Here is a 15,520-nt window from a genome sequence, read left to right as displayed (position 1 = left end):
AACAATCCAAGTGTCCAACAAGACCCACAAGCCTTATATATACACGTTTATTCCTGTTTCTTTTCTTCAAAAATACATGTGTCGCACCCTGTTACCGCAGAGGCAGAGCAACACAGCGACTCTCACACACGCAGAGCAGCACAGCGAGTCTCACGGTCAGCCCAGCCCGGCAAGCCCGCACCCTCAAGGCCCGTGTTGCCCCATGAGGGGTAACATGGGCAAGTATCACCTAGCCAAGTGGCGACAAGATACACGAAGCGTGCATTTTTTTTCATTTTTTTAAAAAGTATATTCTTGCAAAATCGTGCTATGAAAGTTAAAATGCTATACAATCGGCTGTCCATATTGTATAGCATAATCTCTATAAGTTTCCTGAACATCTGGGAATCATTTGAACCCTCTTCGCTTGCTGAACCCCACGTAGCCCATATGAGACTTTTGGGCAATCAGTATGACCAGAGAAGTACGATCATTTAATCTTTAACCTACTATTTATATTTTTTAAAAAAGAGCACATAGACATTGATTAACTATCATGTGTCAAGACCCCAATATAAGACCCCAATATTGTAGGCCTGAATTTAAGGGATCCAGATCCTCGCTACAGAGGGACGTCCGGCGCAGCTGCATCGTTCGTTCCGCATCGGACGAACGCGCGGAGTGAGGCGGCCAAACGGGCTCGCACTCGGGCCAAGTCAATGAAATAGGATGGGCCGTTTGAGCAGAAGGCTCGTTTCCTTGGCCAGAAAAATCGGCGCCGCTCCCAAGTCCTCCAGGACATCAGCCGGCGGCCGCTCGTCGTCTCCTCCGGCTCAGGCGCTATTGGAGCGGATCCCGGACAAAGCCCCTCCCCTCGTCGCCGCCCTCCTCCCCATCCCTCGCCCCCTCGCGCCGCGCGAGAGCCCTGCTTCATCCGGGAGATCTGCCTCGTCCAGGTCTGTCTTGACGACGATGGCTTCCACGGCGGCGCCCTTCACCACCACCCACATCAGAGCGGTGACAGGGGTAGCGCCGCCACTAGACGAAGGGCAGCCGTTGCTGCCAAGCCCGCAGCCACGACGACGACCACCACCACCACCACGGGCTTCTGGAGGAAGGCGACAGCTGCTCGAGAAGCCCAATTGAAATTGAATCGATGTGAATGCGATGATTGGATGCTTTTGTTGATTCGAGACTGATTAATTTGTTCAAATTGAGAATGTTCGAATTCTGCAATTTGAGATCAGTACTGAACATACATACATGGCATATATGCACAGGGACTTGTCTACAACTTGCTTGCTTGCAAAATGGCAAAAGAAAGCTGAGTTTATTCTCCGCCCGCACCTCAGCCAGATTGCCGGAGGGGACGACGAGCGGCCGCCGGCTGATGGCCACGAGGAATTGGGAGCGATCCCTATTTTCCTGGCAAATTTTCTTCGAACGGGAGCGCGAGCCCGTTTGGCCGCCTCACTCCGCGCGTTCGTCCGACGACGCAGCTGCGTCGAACGTCCATCTGAGTCAGAGGATCTGGATCCGAATTTAAGTTTAGGGAGCAACCAATGGTAGATGTTCATGTTAAATGGCTTATAAGCTATTTCTTCAAGATAAATTGCTTTTCATTCACGATTCCAATCAATCGGGTTACTGCCCCTCGCAGAATTAATTAAGGTAAGCAATGCTTTACATTTGTATTTAGTTAAAGCTTCAACTAACAGCAAAAAAAAAAAAACATATTAATGCCCTAATAAGTGAAATCGACGAGATGTTACAGATAAGGAGGCAAAGACAATAGTCCCGGCGTCACTTGCAAACTCTGCCTCATGAACTCACTACAGCACTGAGCATATGCTGTGAACAATGTGCAAAGAACAAGAGTGACCCATGCATTAGAGATTTACAGTACACAGGCGGAAATAATCCTAGCATCAGAAATATGAGATGCTGCACTTGCACCTAGCTCTATTGTTTCTTTCTAACTAAAGACCAAATTAAAGATTATCAAGGGCGCGCCTAGCTAGCTTCTTGAGCACAACCTTCATGTGCCACCAAGAAAATATGCATCCATATTGCAGAGATCCAGATTACAAAAAAGGAAAAGTGGACAAAAAAAAAAGAGCAGTCACCATCTGTTCGCCTTAATGTATCTTCTGCCCTTTTATGCAGCAAATGTTACGACCAATTAACTGCAAGCTCCTTATCTTGGAAGGTAATCTGTGGTTCTCTTTTGTAGGGCTGCACCACCTTGATGATCTCATCTGCATTGAGAATTTCTTTCTCCAATAGGGCATTTGCCACAGCCTGCAGCTGCATCTCATGCTGAAGAAAAAAAAAATCAAATAGCTACCTTTCTTTTTCTATGTTCAAGTAATATTCATTGTGAGGCAAACCCCTAGTCCTAGTTAAGAGACAAACCTTCTTCAGCAAACGCTTCACTCGCTCACGGGATTCTCCTAGGAGTTTCAACACCTACAAGCCCACATTATTAGCACACATGACACATTGAATCTCTTCACACGTTTATAGGGACCTATGAAATAGTACCTCTGCATTAATCGTGGCCTGCATTTGTACACTTGGCCATTTTTCCAGATGCATACGATCAACAGTATCACTGGTCTAACAGTATAATACCTAGAAAGACACAATTAAGCCAAGCTATTTCATGCATGTAACAAAAAAGGATTTACAGGGAAAAGAAACTCACCAATTTTTGGGCAAGCTCTTTAGCAGTAAAGAGGTCATTTTTCGCCCCAGCTGTAACAGTGTGCTCCCCAAACAACAGCTCTTCAGCAACTGCTCCACCAAAACAAACATCAATGCGGGCCAAGATTTTTTGTTTGCTAATTGAAGTATTTCCTGGTGAAGCGACTTGTGTGACCATTCCAAGAGAAAGACCATGTGGAAGTACAGTTGCTTGGTGTATGGGATGAGCACCCTGAGTGTGGAGTGCAACAATAGCATGCCCACTTTCATGGTATGCGATAAGCTAAGAAAAAAAAATAATTAGTGAAATGGAATTCACATTCTGTTCCAAAGATTGGTAGGTCAATGTATCTGTTTGAGCTAGTAGAATTGTTTGCTTGCTCTAAAGGAAAAGGTTAGAGGACATGCCTTTCTGGATTCACTCGATAGTAACAATGGCCTCTTGTGATTTCCCATGATGTGACATTTGGCAAACTCCTTATGTGCGGTGTCCTGTCCTTCAGCACCTTCTATTGCAGCCTTAATTGCTGCAATGATCACGAGATTTGCTAAACGGAGTGAAATAAAGCACAGGTAGAATATTGGTGATAACATCATAACCATTTGCAGTACCTTTGAAAGGTTCAACATTAATGTATCTGTCAAAAATGGAAATTCTGTGGAACAACTATACTCAAATAAAGGCTATAACTATGTAGGAATAACAAAAGGGAACAAATAGGAAAACATGACTGATGAAAAAAGTTGTTCGGTCTCTATAAAATCTCTGAAGTCATCACTTGATTGGTTCATGCTTCCAAAAGGAAATGCTATTGTATTACTTTACTAGAGATAGAAGATAGAGAAAAGTAGTGCGCACCAGCCATTTTAGAGTCAAGTGTACTGTCTACATCACTGCACAAAGGATTGTCTTGCAAATAGAGCTCCAATTTCTCCTGTTGCCCCCCCCACCCCCAAATAGAAGCACGCACACACACAAAGAGAAAGAGGAACATCAGAAAATAGCAATATAGTACAGAAGCTTGATAAAATAATCAATCTTATGCAGCTGCACTAGAAATGGTGGAATCAATAGAATGGCTGGTATCACTTCCTTCCATGGTAAGAATACATTTATTCAGGTAACTTACATGTTTTATAAGTCGATGAGGTTCTGTAAGTTCTGGGTCAAGTTGAAAGGACGACAGCACATCTTTTTTCGAAGATTCAAACACGGGTATGATTCTCCTAGCACCAACACCAGAAAATAGTCACAGGAGAATATGAGGGTTAGTTCAGCATAAACAAGAAGTCATGATTAAGATGGAGAAATGTTAACGGTGAAGTGTCATTCAAGACATATACAGAGGTATATATTGTATATTTATGTCTTTGTACAACAAGACAAACAATTGCTAAATTGAATTAGTACTACATGAATCAAAAGGGATATAAAGAGAAGTATAAAGCTCAATCCAATTGTACAAGTGATCTCACATTTCCTCAAATTCAGAGGCTGTTTGGCAAAAGAATGGTACACCAGCTCTTGCAGAAGTAACCTAAAGCAGAAGAGAACCTCCAGTAAGGTGAAAGGTACATGATTACAAGGAAACAAATGTAGACGAAAAGAATGTGCAAAAAAGTGACATATGTATGTAGTTTTACCTTATATCCCACAGATTCTTCATTCATCTCTTCTTGATGGTCTGGTGAGCCGGAGTACTCATCACATTCACTGAATGTCATGTAAGCATTCTCAATCAGAGTCGGTTGATTTTGTTCGTTGTTGTTAGTGGGTGGAAATTTTGGGGATCGTTCTGTGAGAAAGCCCCAAGAAGGATCATCCAAACCGTGTTCACGACTCCTTCTTAGCTCATTTTCAGTCCATGCAACATCTATTGGGCCATCTATGGACAGATGTACAGGCATATCCTTTAGAAGAAATAGGTTCTCTGCCTTATCAAAAGTCCTGTGGATAAGCCGTACCTCTTCAAGAAACTCCTTTGCTTCTGCTTCTGTCACATCTTTCTTAGAACTTTTTTCTGTGGCATCATGGTCTCTTCTACCTTTTTCTGCAATTTCACTTTGTGCACCATCTCCTTGGAAAATTGACTTAACATCCCCACAAGTTTTACTCCATGATCTTGCCTTTTCAATTTGTCGTTTCCCAAAAACATGTGCTGGTGATGCCCTGAAGTTCTTGTGAATTTTATCAAGAAAGAGATTGTCGGACTTAGCGGCTTCTGGAAAGTGTAAGATCATAACTTCACCAGCTTCTCTTACTTCATCATCTGAGGGCATAGGAGCTTGACCATCAACATACCGATGAAGAATAAGAAATGACTTAAGAAGAGCATTATCTCCACATTTTGCTTGATGGGCAGTCACATATGCACCATCCCAGGGCAGCTTTTTTGCATGTTCAATGAATTCTGATTTTGTGACCCCCAGGTATCCATTCTCCCTAATACGAAGATCATCAATCTTCCCTGTGCTTCTAGTAATATAACCATTGAGGTATCCAGAAATACCTTCAATTAGAGCACAAAGCCACTTCCCTTTGTAGTGCATGTACACTAGGAAATGACCTTTTGGTGGGAGAGCACAACATCTTCGATACGGGTGACCAAATTCATATCGTGCGTCAGATGTATTGTAGCACCATAGACGATAATCTAGCACCGACTTTCGCCATCTGTTTCGCACTTGTACTTGAGTACCTTTCAGATCCACCACGGTGTAGTTCTGTTTTAGTAAAAAAAAAAATGTCCACAAATTAAAAGAGGCAATAAGGGGGAATCATGTCTGAAAAAAGGTCACGTAGCTTATAAATAGAACAGCTTGTGATCATGTTACACCACAAAACATTTGAGAACAAATACGAGTAGTTGATATATTACACATTTGATAAATAAGGAAAAGGGTAAATAAAATACTACATCCGTTTTTTAATAGATGACGCCGCTGTTGACTTTTAGAATAATGCTTGACCATTCGTCTTATTCAAAAAGTTACTGTTAAAATATGCTAACGTGTAAGTCATACTAAAAATTTCTTTAATGATAAAGCATGTCACAACACAATAAAGCTTTTGAATAGGACAAATGGTCAAACGTCGTGACAAAAGTCAAAGGCGTCATCTATTAGAAAACGGAGAGAGTATATGTAACTATTATACTTTAGATAATCCCATGAAACACATTTTTCATAAAACTATACAGAAGCATTCTGCATTCACAAGAATAAACACACCACAAAATTTGAACTCCATCTAAAAGAAAGTTCACTCGCAAACTGCCATGACCAACTGACCATGTGGACTAATATTAGGCAAAAGATATGAAAAGGTATGTTTTATTTGTCACCACCCTCACGCTACCCCATAGAACGTATCTCCTCCTCAGGCCCACCTTCCTACCTCACATCAAGGGCCTGTTCACTTTGACGCCAAAAAAAACCTTACCAAAATTTGGCATAGTTGCCAAAATTTTGGCAACTTGCCAAAATTTTGGCAGGATTTCTTATATAGTTTCCAAAATTTGGCAGCAAACTAAATGTAGCCATTTTTTTGGCAACTTTACCAAAATTTGGTAAGGTTTTTTTTGGCATCAAAGTGAACAGGCCCCAAACCTCCTCGACGTGATTCAATTGTCTCAACCTAAATCCAACCTTCTATATCACTCATTACCTCCATATCTCTTCTTTCTATAAAGCTAATGCCCACTAAACACCTAAAGCTCAACATGCAAGTATGCCACATTAATAACCCATTAAGCACACAAAGCTCAACATGCAAACATATAGTAATTATATCTACAACCTATTTCAATCTAATACTAAACATACGCATGCTAAATGATCATTCTCAAATCATTTTCACAATATTTCAATCCAAATCATTTAATCATTTCTACAATATTAACATATATCCTGCAGCAGAGCGCGGAGCATCATCTAGTAAAACTAATGGTCATATCCCTAACCCCCTAACTCTCTTGAACTCTCTTCCCCTCCCTTCAACCATGTCACCCCACGTGCCACCTTGCAAGTGCTGGCAAAACCCATTGGCATTCCCTCTATGAACACCTTCCTCCTTCCACAACAGATCCCGTCCTAAAGTACATGCCCCTCTTCCTTCTTCACATCTCCCATGACTTGCCATTGTACTGCTTTAGCTTGCCCTTGCCACTCCCACAGCAGATCCTAACCATCAACGGCCTCTTGCCTGCCTTGTTCCTAGGGATGCAAGCGGGGCGGGCAAGCGGGTTATTTTAGCCCGCTTATCTCACTTCTAGGTCATTTTTTCTTCTAAATTTTGTACTAGCATGTGGGAAATGAACTAGCAAGCGGATTTTTATGCGGGTAGCGGGACTACCCACTTGCATCCCTACTTGTTCCCTTTTACACCCGTGAAACACATCTTCTTCCTCGGTTCCTCCACCACCTACACCTTGGCATGCCTTCGCCGAGGAAGACATCCCTCATCAACTATCGGAGTACAATTTGTGCGATAAAGGAAAGTCACTCATAACCAAGAAAAAAGGGCAGATTATAGTATTATAAGAGAAGTATATTGCATTATTGCAGCCCTGCTTGTTACATGGAAGGCATATGTCAGGCCTGGCAATTCAGAAAAGGAGTCTAAACAAACCTTACCTCTATGAACACAAGAGGAGAAAAATCATATTCTACCTCATAGATCTGAACATCTGAAGTTGTATATTTGAAAGAAAGAAACCCAAACTACAAACTTACTAGGTGCAGGACAACTTTTAGAAAAGAAATCCCAACCTTGGGCGACCCAACGGACGTAATAACCAAAACAATCTACGGCACACTATTCATCATTAGATAAATCTGACTACAGTTTAGCTAAGTAATGTATCTTGTATGGATACTGTACCGGAGATGGTCGATCCAGAGGTGGTGGTATTGTATATGGGATCCGCGCTTTTTCCCGAGCGACGCGGCCCTCTTCTACTCTTCCGCCGCCGCCGCCGCCGCTGCTGCTGCTGCCGCCTACAAGCATCCCCTTCCCTCTCCCTTGCTCCATTACTGCTTCCCCTTCTGTACGGATGTACCCTTCTTCTAGCAGCGTACTGCCGGACCCGTCCCCCTCTTCCACCGCCGCAAGCCGGCAACCACACCTACGGCTGCCGCACCCTTCCCTTGATCGTCACCTGCATGCGCGGCTATCCCCGCCGCCGCACTCCACCACCACCACCACCACCACCGCCACCGCCACCCCCAACCCCAAATCCACAACCTGCTCGCTCTCTCTCTCTCTCTCTCTCTCTCTCGCGTAAGGTTTAAGCTCAGTGACTAAAGTGAGGTGGTTTTTTTTTTTCTTACAGCGGCTGCGGAGCTGGACTTTTTTTTTTACATTTTAACCCTTCTTTTATAAACTTCTTTTGCTGCGAGTTTTTTTTTATTGTCTTTCTGGTCATTCACTCTTTTCTTTTTTATATTTTATAATCCGTGTACAAGGCACATATGAGTATGACTGCGTGGCTTCGTTTGAGCCTCCCGTGCATGCAAATCACACTCAAAATCTTTCATCTGCTCTTACGGGTATTTATACTATAGATTGAAGACATAACATTATATTTCACGAATTTTAAATAGTACCATTATCGTTTATAGGTATTTGAAATATACCATTACTTATCCTTTCTACGCTTACCAAAATATTTAGATCAAATTATCTCTCTACTTTGTCCATCCCCTTCCTCCTTCCCTCCTCTAGGGTGGTTGCATGGTGACGGGATAGCAAGTGGCCACGTGCGGCGGTGGGTAATCATAAGACTACAAATTCAGAAATATATTTATCAAAAATCTATAAACTTAAGCCATTATATCTCATAACTATAGTTCTAGTGTCATCTTTTTTCATAAAACTATAGATGGAGCATCAATTTTCTCACAAAACAAAAAAAAATTACCACGATAATAGGTATAGGGATAGCACATATGGGTTTGAAAAAAAGATGATACTAGACCTATACTTAAATATATATAGCTTTGCATTAAAATCATTCCTAAATCAATAATTTTGTTATACCATGGATTAAATATACAATTTTTTTGATAAGTTTATTGAAGTATCAATTAATTCATTGAACCTCTCATGCATATACATAATAAAAGAAAACATTGCATCTAGGAATGGCAACCCTGTGCCATGTATATGATCTTGTTTAGATTGTTATATTGATATCTGAACTTGTTTGTTATATTGATATCTGAACTTGTTTAGATTGTTATATTGATATCTGAGAGTCATATGAGCTCGGTGCCAAGAGTCTTGGTGCGACCATCGGGGTGCAACCGTGCGAGCTCTTTATACAAAGATATTACTAAGATCTATTTTATGATAACTTCTTTTAAAGATTTATTTGTAAAATTAGTTTTTGGGAGGAGCTAAAATGTAAAAAGAAAAAAACAATGAGATGCAAAGTGTGGAAGGGTATTTACTGCTGGCCACGTGGTTTGTAGTCCACCAGACCACCGTAGACAGACACGTGGTGAACCCGTGGTTTGCAATGGAGCATGGACTGGTGAACCCGGTGTTGCACAAATAGCAGAGCTAGTGGATGCCGGGAAGGCGGGAACATCGGAGACTGCGAAAATTTCCCGCCAGGAATTACAAGTACTGCCCCCTTCATTCTAAATTGATCTACATATATTTCATACATCTATTTCAAATTGATCTATATATATTTCATAGGTACACCAAGACCAAGAAAAACTAATAACTCTCTCATACTATTTTTACTCTAGCAACAAACTCAATGCATGCACCATCGCCACTACTCCCTCCATTCCATAATACAAGGCACAACCACTTTTTTTTAGATGTTCCATAATATAAGACATACATGCATGTATACCATTAACTATGACAATTCTCCATTAAATTACTACTTTTCTAAATGCTTCACTCTCACATTCTCTAACTCTATTGGATGCATGCATTACATTTATTAGGATGATCCAAACTACAAGGTGATAATAACTATTTCTTGGTCTTTGAGTTAAGTGTGGTTGTGCCTTATATTTTGGAATAGGGTGGTAATAAATACTTGTGTGCATGGATGCATGCATCAATGTCCATTTACTCCAATGCACAAATAACAAATAGACTTAATAAATGAACACAAATATGTGATCATTTAGGAATAACCTAAAAAAACTATAAGTAGATCAATTTGGAATGGATAGAGTACTCCGTAAATTCTATTTGAAAAATAAGAAAACTTTACTTGGCCTCAAAAGTCAAAACCAATATTTTTTATTTATACTATTTTACTTATAATATTTGAAAAATAAACCCCTCCAAATTTTCTATTATTACAAAATAGATATTGCTTCTAGTTTTTAAAATATTTTTATTACAAAATTGCATGCCTAATGAGCGCTTTAACTTGACCAGCACTGTGCTGTGCGAAAAACTGATAGTTTTAACTTTTAACTAGTAGTCGCATAATGCCCATGTGAATTGGGATCACATGCAGGACTACAAGTTAAGCTATTGCATATAATAGGAGTCATCTTTTTTTAATGAACGGATCATATTATTAGCTACAGTGCTAATGTAAAAGCACTTGACAATCTTCTACATTGAGCTACAGTATCCATAGGTATTTTGACCATGGGATCCGGATCTAACAGCCGGAAGTGGACTGCACAAGTTGCAGCCACACTTGCTCTCAAGTATAGTTGCTATGAACCCACTCATATCACACTTGCTTATTGATATGGGAAAATGGGTTAACCCGACACGTGATGTCGGCAAGTTTACGAAATAAAACATGTTTACGGAAAGTAATTCCTTGCGGCTTCCATCTAATCATTATATGGTACGACCACATGGGTGATGTGGGCCCTCCAATCCTTAAGCTTATGTATAATTGCCCGGAGGTTTATTTTGTCGCATGTCGGGGGCATTTTTATCCATAAACACAACGACAACAACAAAAAAGTCATGTAGAGGCAATTTTTAAAGCGAGACATTTTAAATGTTGCATAAAACACTTTTAATCTAGATATACTTTTAGCATAACTAGTTGGGTGCCCGTGCGTTGCAACGGGAAAAAGAATATGCCTCAATTTCAAATCACACCAAGTGAAATAATCACTCGGTGTAAATTTGTCCCCAAAGAACATGATATAAATAATGTTCTACTATATAATAATACTACTAAGGGTACACGGCATCAATGTTAGCAAATTAAATGTTTGAAAATAAAAAGGCCTAATGCCTGTCATTTCATCAATGAGCAAGCATAAAAGAAAAGCTGATCAATCCCTTTATGCAAGACCCATGTAGCTTCATTGAGTGACGTCAACATTGCCCCATTACGAGTCCTGTTAACAGAGTTCTCCATTATATTTTGAACAAAGTTAAGGCAAAAGCCTCTGAAAATTTAGTACCTAATGTGTATTCCCTCCATACTCGCAAAGGAAGTCGTTTAGGACAGTGACACGGTCTCCAAAACACAACTTTGACTTCTTGTTTCTATAAAAATATTTATTGAAAAGTGATATATATATATATATATATACACACACACACACACACACACACTTTTATGAAAGTATTTTCCAAGACAAATCTATTCATATAATTTTTTTATTTTCAAATTCAACAACTTAAGAGTTATTCATGATTTATATTCCTAAAGTTTGACTTAAACATTGTCCTAAACGACTTCCTTTATAAGTACGGAGGGAGTATCATTACAGTCTATAGCGGTGGGTACCTTCATTTAGCGAGGTTAACTTCGTTCGTTCAATCATGCCAAAATCAATAGAAGATGAGGCTTGCTGAAAGCTGGAGAACGCCTTCTGAATCAAGAAGAAACAATACTGTCTATTCCCTGATTTTCGCATCACTATCGGTAATATCATAAGTTATGTGGTATTGTCTAGTTGTTGGGCACATCCATTTTATCTTGTTTGTTCTAACAGGATCAATAGTATGACCATGGCACCTGCACAACCGTTTATTAAGCTACAAACTGCTTAAAAGACAACCTGCAGTCAAGAACTTCATCAATTTCAGACAACTATCTTTAACTGCAGAACTGACCCAATGGCATGATGTTTGTCCTTCGAAGCTCATTTGTGTTACTCACACGGGATGACTATATTTCCCAGGTTTACATCTCAGCCAGTTCTCAAAGTTGCGCAGAATAAATGATGTCTCACCCAATTTCTCTATTATCCACTCGTTTTCTTCAAAAGTAGCAAAGCTTTCCATCTACCTCAAGAAGCACTCCCCCAGTTAATTACAGTTATTATGCACGTGTAAAACAATTAGCAATCCATCATAAGCATGCACACAAGCATTATCCATAGAATAATAGAAAACTATTAAAAAGTATTCAGTGGCTGAAAAAAATGAAAAAGATACTGATTTAATCATTTGAGCTCACAGCCAAAGTTCAGACAAGATAAAAAATGGAGCTACCTCAGAATCATTCCAAAGCTCGCTATCTCCTATTCAGAGTTGATGGTTTTCCATATCCAACTTGTTATGAGAAATGTGAGAAAATAAAGCTCTGTTGAGCTGTATTTTATAGTCAACGGTAGTGCAGAACCAAATGTTCCAAGCAAATGCACAGAAGATGGCTAGAAGGGATGACATCGATGCAAACTTCTGATGAGCTGAAACTATTTCCTGAATTTGTTGAACAAGAAACTAACCCATGTAGATAGTCAGAACTCTTCATCATCAACAATCAAAATCAATAATTGCTAGTTCCCAAAAACCTCATGCCCTGCCTGTTCTAGGATTGGCAATATCGACGCCCACGGGTGCCGTTTCCTCCCTGGAGGTGTTGCCTTGTGGACTCCCTCCCCCCTGGGTGAAAACCAGCCCAGTTTTTGGACGGACGTCGACAGCGGCTTATGTCGTTATTCACCTCCTTGGAGATTTCATCTTACGGTCTTGCTCATCCCTCGGCCTCCGACAGTTCGTAGTTGTCTTGTCTCAGGCTTTTTGTGTCTTCTGTGTAAGGTTTTCGCTGGTTTCACTTTAGCAAACCGGGCAGTTGTATGTTTTTTGGGCCCGGTTTTCCTTATAAACAGGGTGAACTCTATTCGTCTAATATATTCGGCAATGCTCTTGCCACTTCAACTCAAAAAAAAAACTCATGGCCGTTTTGAATCTATCGAGCAGTACTCATCAAAAATCAAAATATGTGCAGTCAAATTTAGAATTACAAGGAAACATATGTTTTCAATTTTGCTTTAGATGAAAAAAAATGTAAGTAATAAAATTAGTGGACTACTTGGAGATTTTTGAAATTACCATTGGCGTATTCAAAGGCAATTGGAGACCGCTGAAGTGACCAGCCGCTGCCAGGTTGTGGCCTCTGCTTCTGCTAAGTAACGGAGTTTCTTCAGAAGTGACGGATCAATTCTGCGCTCATTCCAAAATACTGGCATTGGTTATATTCTGCATAAAATTTCAGAACAAACTGAAAGATTGATTTCAAATACTACAGACTGAGGATGGTTAGTATAAAAATTTCAGAACAAACTGAAAGATTGATTTCAAATACTACAGACTGAGGATGGTTAGTATAAAAATTTCAGAACATGAACCAGTTGCTAATCCACGGCTGAAAGCCAACCAGCAAAGTGAGGGTTCACCCTGGAGGAAAGCAGCTGTGAATCATTAGTTACCGTGGTACACCCTCAAAACTGAGTATAACATATTCCCACGCTACAAACTGGTATAGTTCAGATAGATTATTTTCCTGTGCTCTTTCCCATACTATTTTCATAAGATAAGATCCGTAGATTATTTTCAATTTTCTTGAGTCTGAAATCATTCATTCAGTTAATTAGGCCATGACTTGACTCGGGTTACTAACAGGTCAAAGCCCCCTGAATAAATGACCATTCTAATTCTAAATAACACAATGGATCTAAACCTAGGGAACTGATCACAGATGAACGCCAATAATCATATATGTATGTACTCCAATAAGCAGGAATATAGGATCACTGATGCACTGCAAACTAATTTTTCTTATAAAACCAAATACATTTATTTGTTCCGAGGATGTATATTGTACCTGCTTGGAATGGACTCTATAAACTGAGGAATGAGACGAGGGCATGGCCTGACGAGGCTTCGCTTGATCCCGCAGCAATTCCAACCTCGACAAATGATCTGAAATTGAGCAATGAAATGAAACCTGAGTATTTGTTGTAGCTGGAAACATTTTAACTGGTAAGAAAAAAAGACTGCTTCATGAGAAAATTGACCATTGGTTGCTTAGACAAGTTCCCTACCGAGTTCATGGATGAACTAACCGACAACCAAAGCAAGTGGCACAAAATATCCTTATAGAGAAAAAAAAATCTAATTCACCTATGCATTTATTTGCTTCAATATTAATGCTAAAACCGATCCATCCAGCGACAATTTTTGACAAACTGATGAACTGATTTTTTTTTTAATTGAGACTGTTTGAGATAAAAATTCATTTTAGAAGGAGTATTAATTAGCATGACCCTGACCTGTTACTCTGACGGTAGAAACCATTTTCTTGAGGGTGCAGGTATCTATCAGTTCAGAACTGCTATTACACGCCATGGGATCATATTAACAATGCTTACTTATAATTGCAGCAAAATCAAGAAAATAAGGGGAAAAAAATTAATTCTGCATGTCTGATGCTTCACAAGTTCGATCATATTGTCCATATGGAATATATGCCCAGGAGTGATATGATATTTCTTCAGATGTAACAATCTACTTGTTCTGAAGCTATTATTTGTGGGGGTTATGTGGGTGATCGCTTACCTTAATGGACACATCATGCCCAACTAAATCCATATTTGGGTTTTCAATTCTTGTTGAGAACACAGTACGTACTTGCACTGATTTAAAGATAACCCTGTCTCAAGAGAGAGGAGATCCAGCAACAGTGTTATGCAACAGTGTCATTCAGTCTCTACACAAGCAGCTGTCCTAGTGTTCTCATTTGTCCATTTAGCATAATTTGTACAAACATGGCAGGCAAAGACAAAATCCCCGATCTCTAATTCCCATGTTTGAAATTTAACACGCCTAAAAGGACAAAATCCCCGATCTGAAAACATGTAGATGGATTTGTAGAAAGAGATGGGGAAATTTTAGGGTTTGGGGGGAAGATAACATGCAGCCGGTTGGGTTCGTCATGTGGCGTCGTCAGCTGCACTCACCCTCAGTCGCCATGCGCCACCGTGCTCGCCCTCAGCCCTCTTGAGTTGGAGGGCACCTGCAAGGCGGGAGAAGAGGCTGCGGAGATAGGGGGCCGGACGGAGGAGGCGGACTACTCACAGAATGGGGTGGCGCCGAGGAGATTGGCTTCCGGCGGCGCGCGTGAAGGCGGTCGAGGCGGGAGAAGAGGCGGCGGAGATCGGGGGCGGGGCGTGCGTGGAGGCGGTCGACGAGCCGGAGATTGGGTCGTAGTGTGCCTTCATCAGCTGCCAGCCTGCCCTCACCCTCAGCCGCCATGCGCCGGCGAGGCGGGAGAAGAGGAGGCGAAGATTTGGTGCGGGGCGGAGGAGGCGGACGCGAAGGAAACAGAGATGGGAGACGGCGTTGAGAGGGAGAGAAAATCGGGGGAAAGGGGTGTGTGTGCGCGCCGCGTGCGATCAACGATGCGTGGGGCGCGTGCGGAAGATTGAATTGTGATCTGATCTGTTGGATTCAAGACCACGAGGAGGCGACGCAGGGAGGAGGGCGAAGGACGCGGCGTGGGGAAAGGAGTGGGCGTGGCGCGTGATGAGGAGAGGAGCGATGGGAGGAGATTTGACGCCATTGGATATGAAAATCGGATGGTTGAGATTAGAC

General features: G+C 41.0%; 1 protein-coding gene and 1 non-coding gene across 2 annotated transcripts; both read right to left on the bottom strand.

Annotated features, from left to right (window-relative positions):
- Positions 1-1,782: 1,782 nt before the first annotated feature.
- On the bottom strand, positions 1,783-7,889 carry LOC9267860 (uncharacterized). Its single transcript, XM_015757113.2, has 10 exons — positions 7,568-7,889; positions 4,330-5,409; positions 4,162-4,223; positions 3,816-3,912; positions 3,545-3,620; positions 3,094-3,212; positions 2,687-2,968; positions 2,524-2,613; positions 2,395-2,448; positions 1,783-2,298 (listed from the first exon to the last, which is right to left on the bottom strand). The coding sequence occupies exons 1-8, from the start codon at positions 7,715-7,717 to the stop codon at positions 2,599-2,601; spliced, it is 1,881 nt and encodes a 626-aa protein (XP_015612599.1). The 5' UTR covers positions 7,718-7,889; the 3' UTR covers positions 1,783-2,298; positions 2,395-2,448; positions 2,524-2,598.
- Positions 7,890-12,837: 4,948 nt separating this feature from the next.
- On the bottom strand, positions 12,838-15,254 carry LOC107278432 (uncharacterized). The gene is made up of 3 exons (XR_010741067.1): positions 15,005-15,254; positions 13,752-13,849; positions 12,838-13,090 (listed from the first exon to the last, which is right to left on the bottom strand). It is a non-coding gene; the product is annotated as an uncharacterized protein (transcript).
- Positions 15,255-15,520: the final 266 nt, after the last annotated feature.

Source organism: Oryza sativa, chromosome 1, assembly GCF_034140825.1.
Source record: "Oryza sativa Japonica Group chromosome 1, ASM3414082v1".
NCBI lineage: Eukaryota > Viridiplantae > Streptophyta > Magnoliopsida > Poales > Poaceae > Oryza > Oryza sativa.
This window is presented reverse-complemented; position numbering and strand designations above follow the sequence as displayed.

Coding starts and splice junctions, on each gene's coding strand:
- LOC9267860 (XM_015757113.2), bottom strand. CDS start 7,717: ATGGAGCAAGGGAGAGGGAAGGGGATGCTTGTAGGCGGCAGCAGCAGC. Junction 5,410..7,567: donor CTCTGGATCGACCATCTCCG/GTACAGTATCCA, acceptor TTACTAAAACAG/AACTACACCGTGGTGGATCT. Junction 3,621..3,815: donor CTCATCGACTTATAAAACAT/GTAAGTTACCTG, acceptor GGGGGGCAACAG/GAGAAATTGGAGCTCTATTT.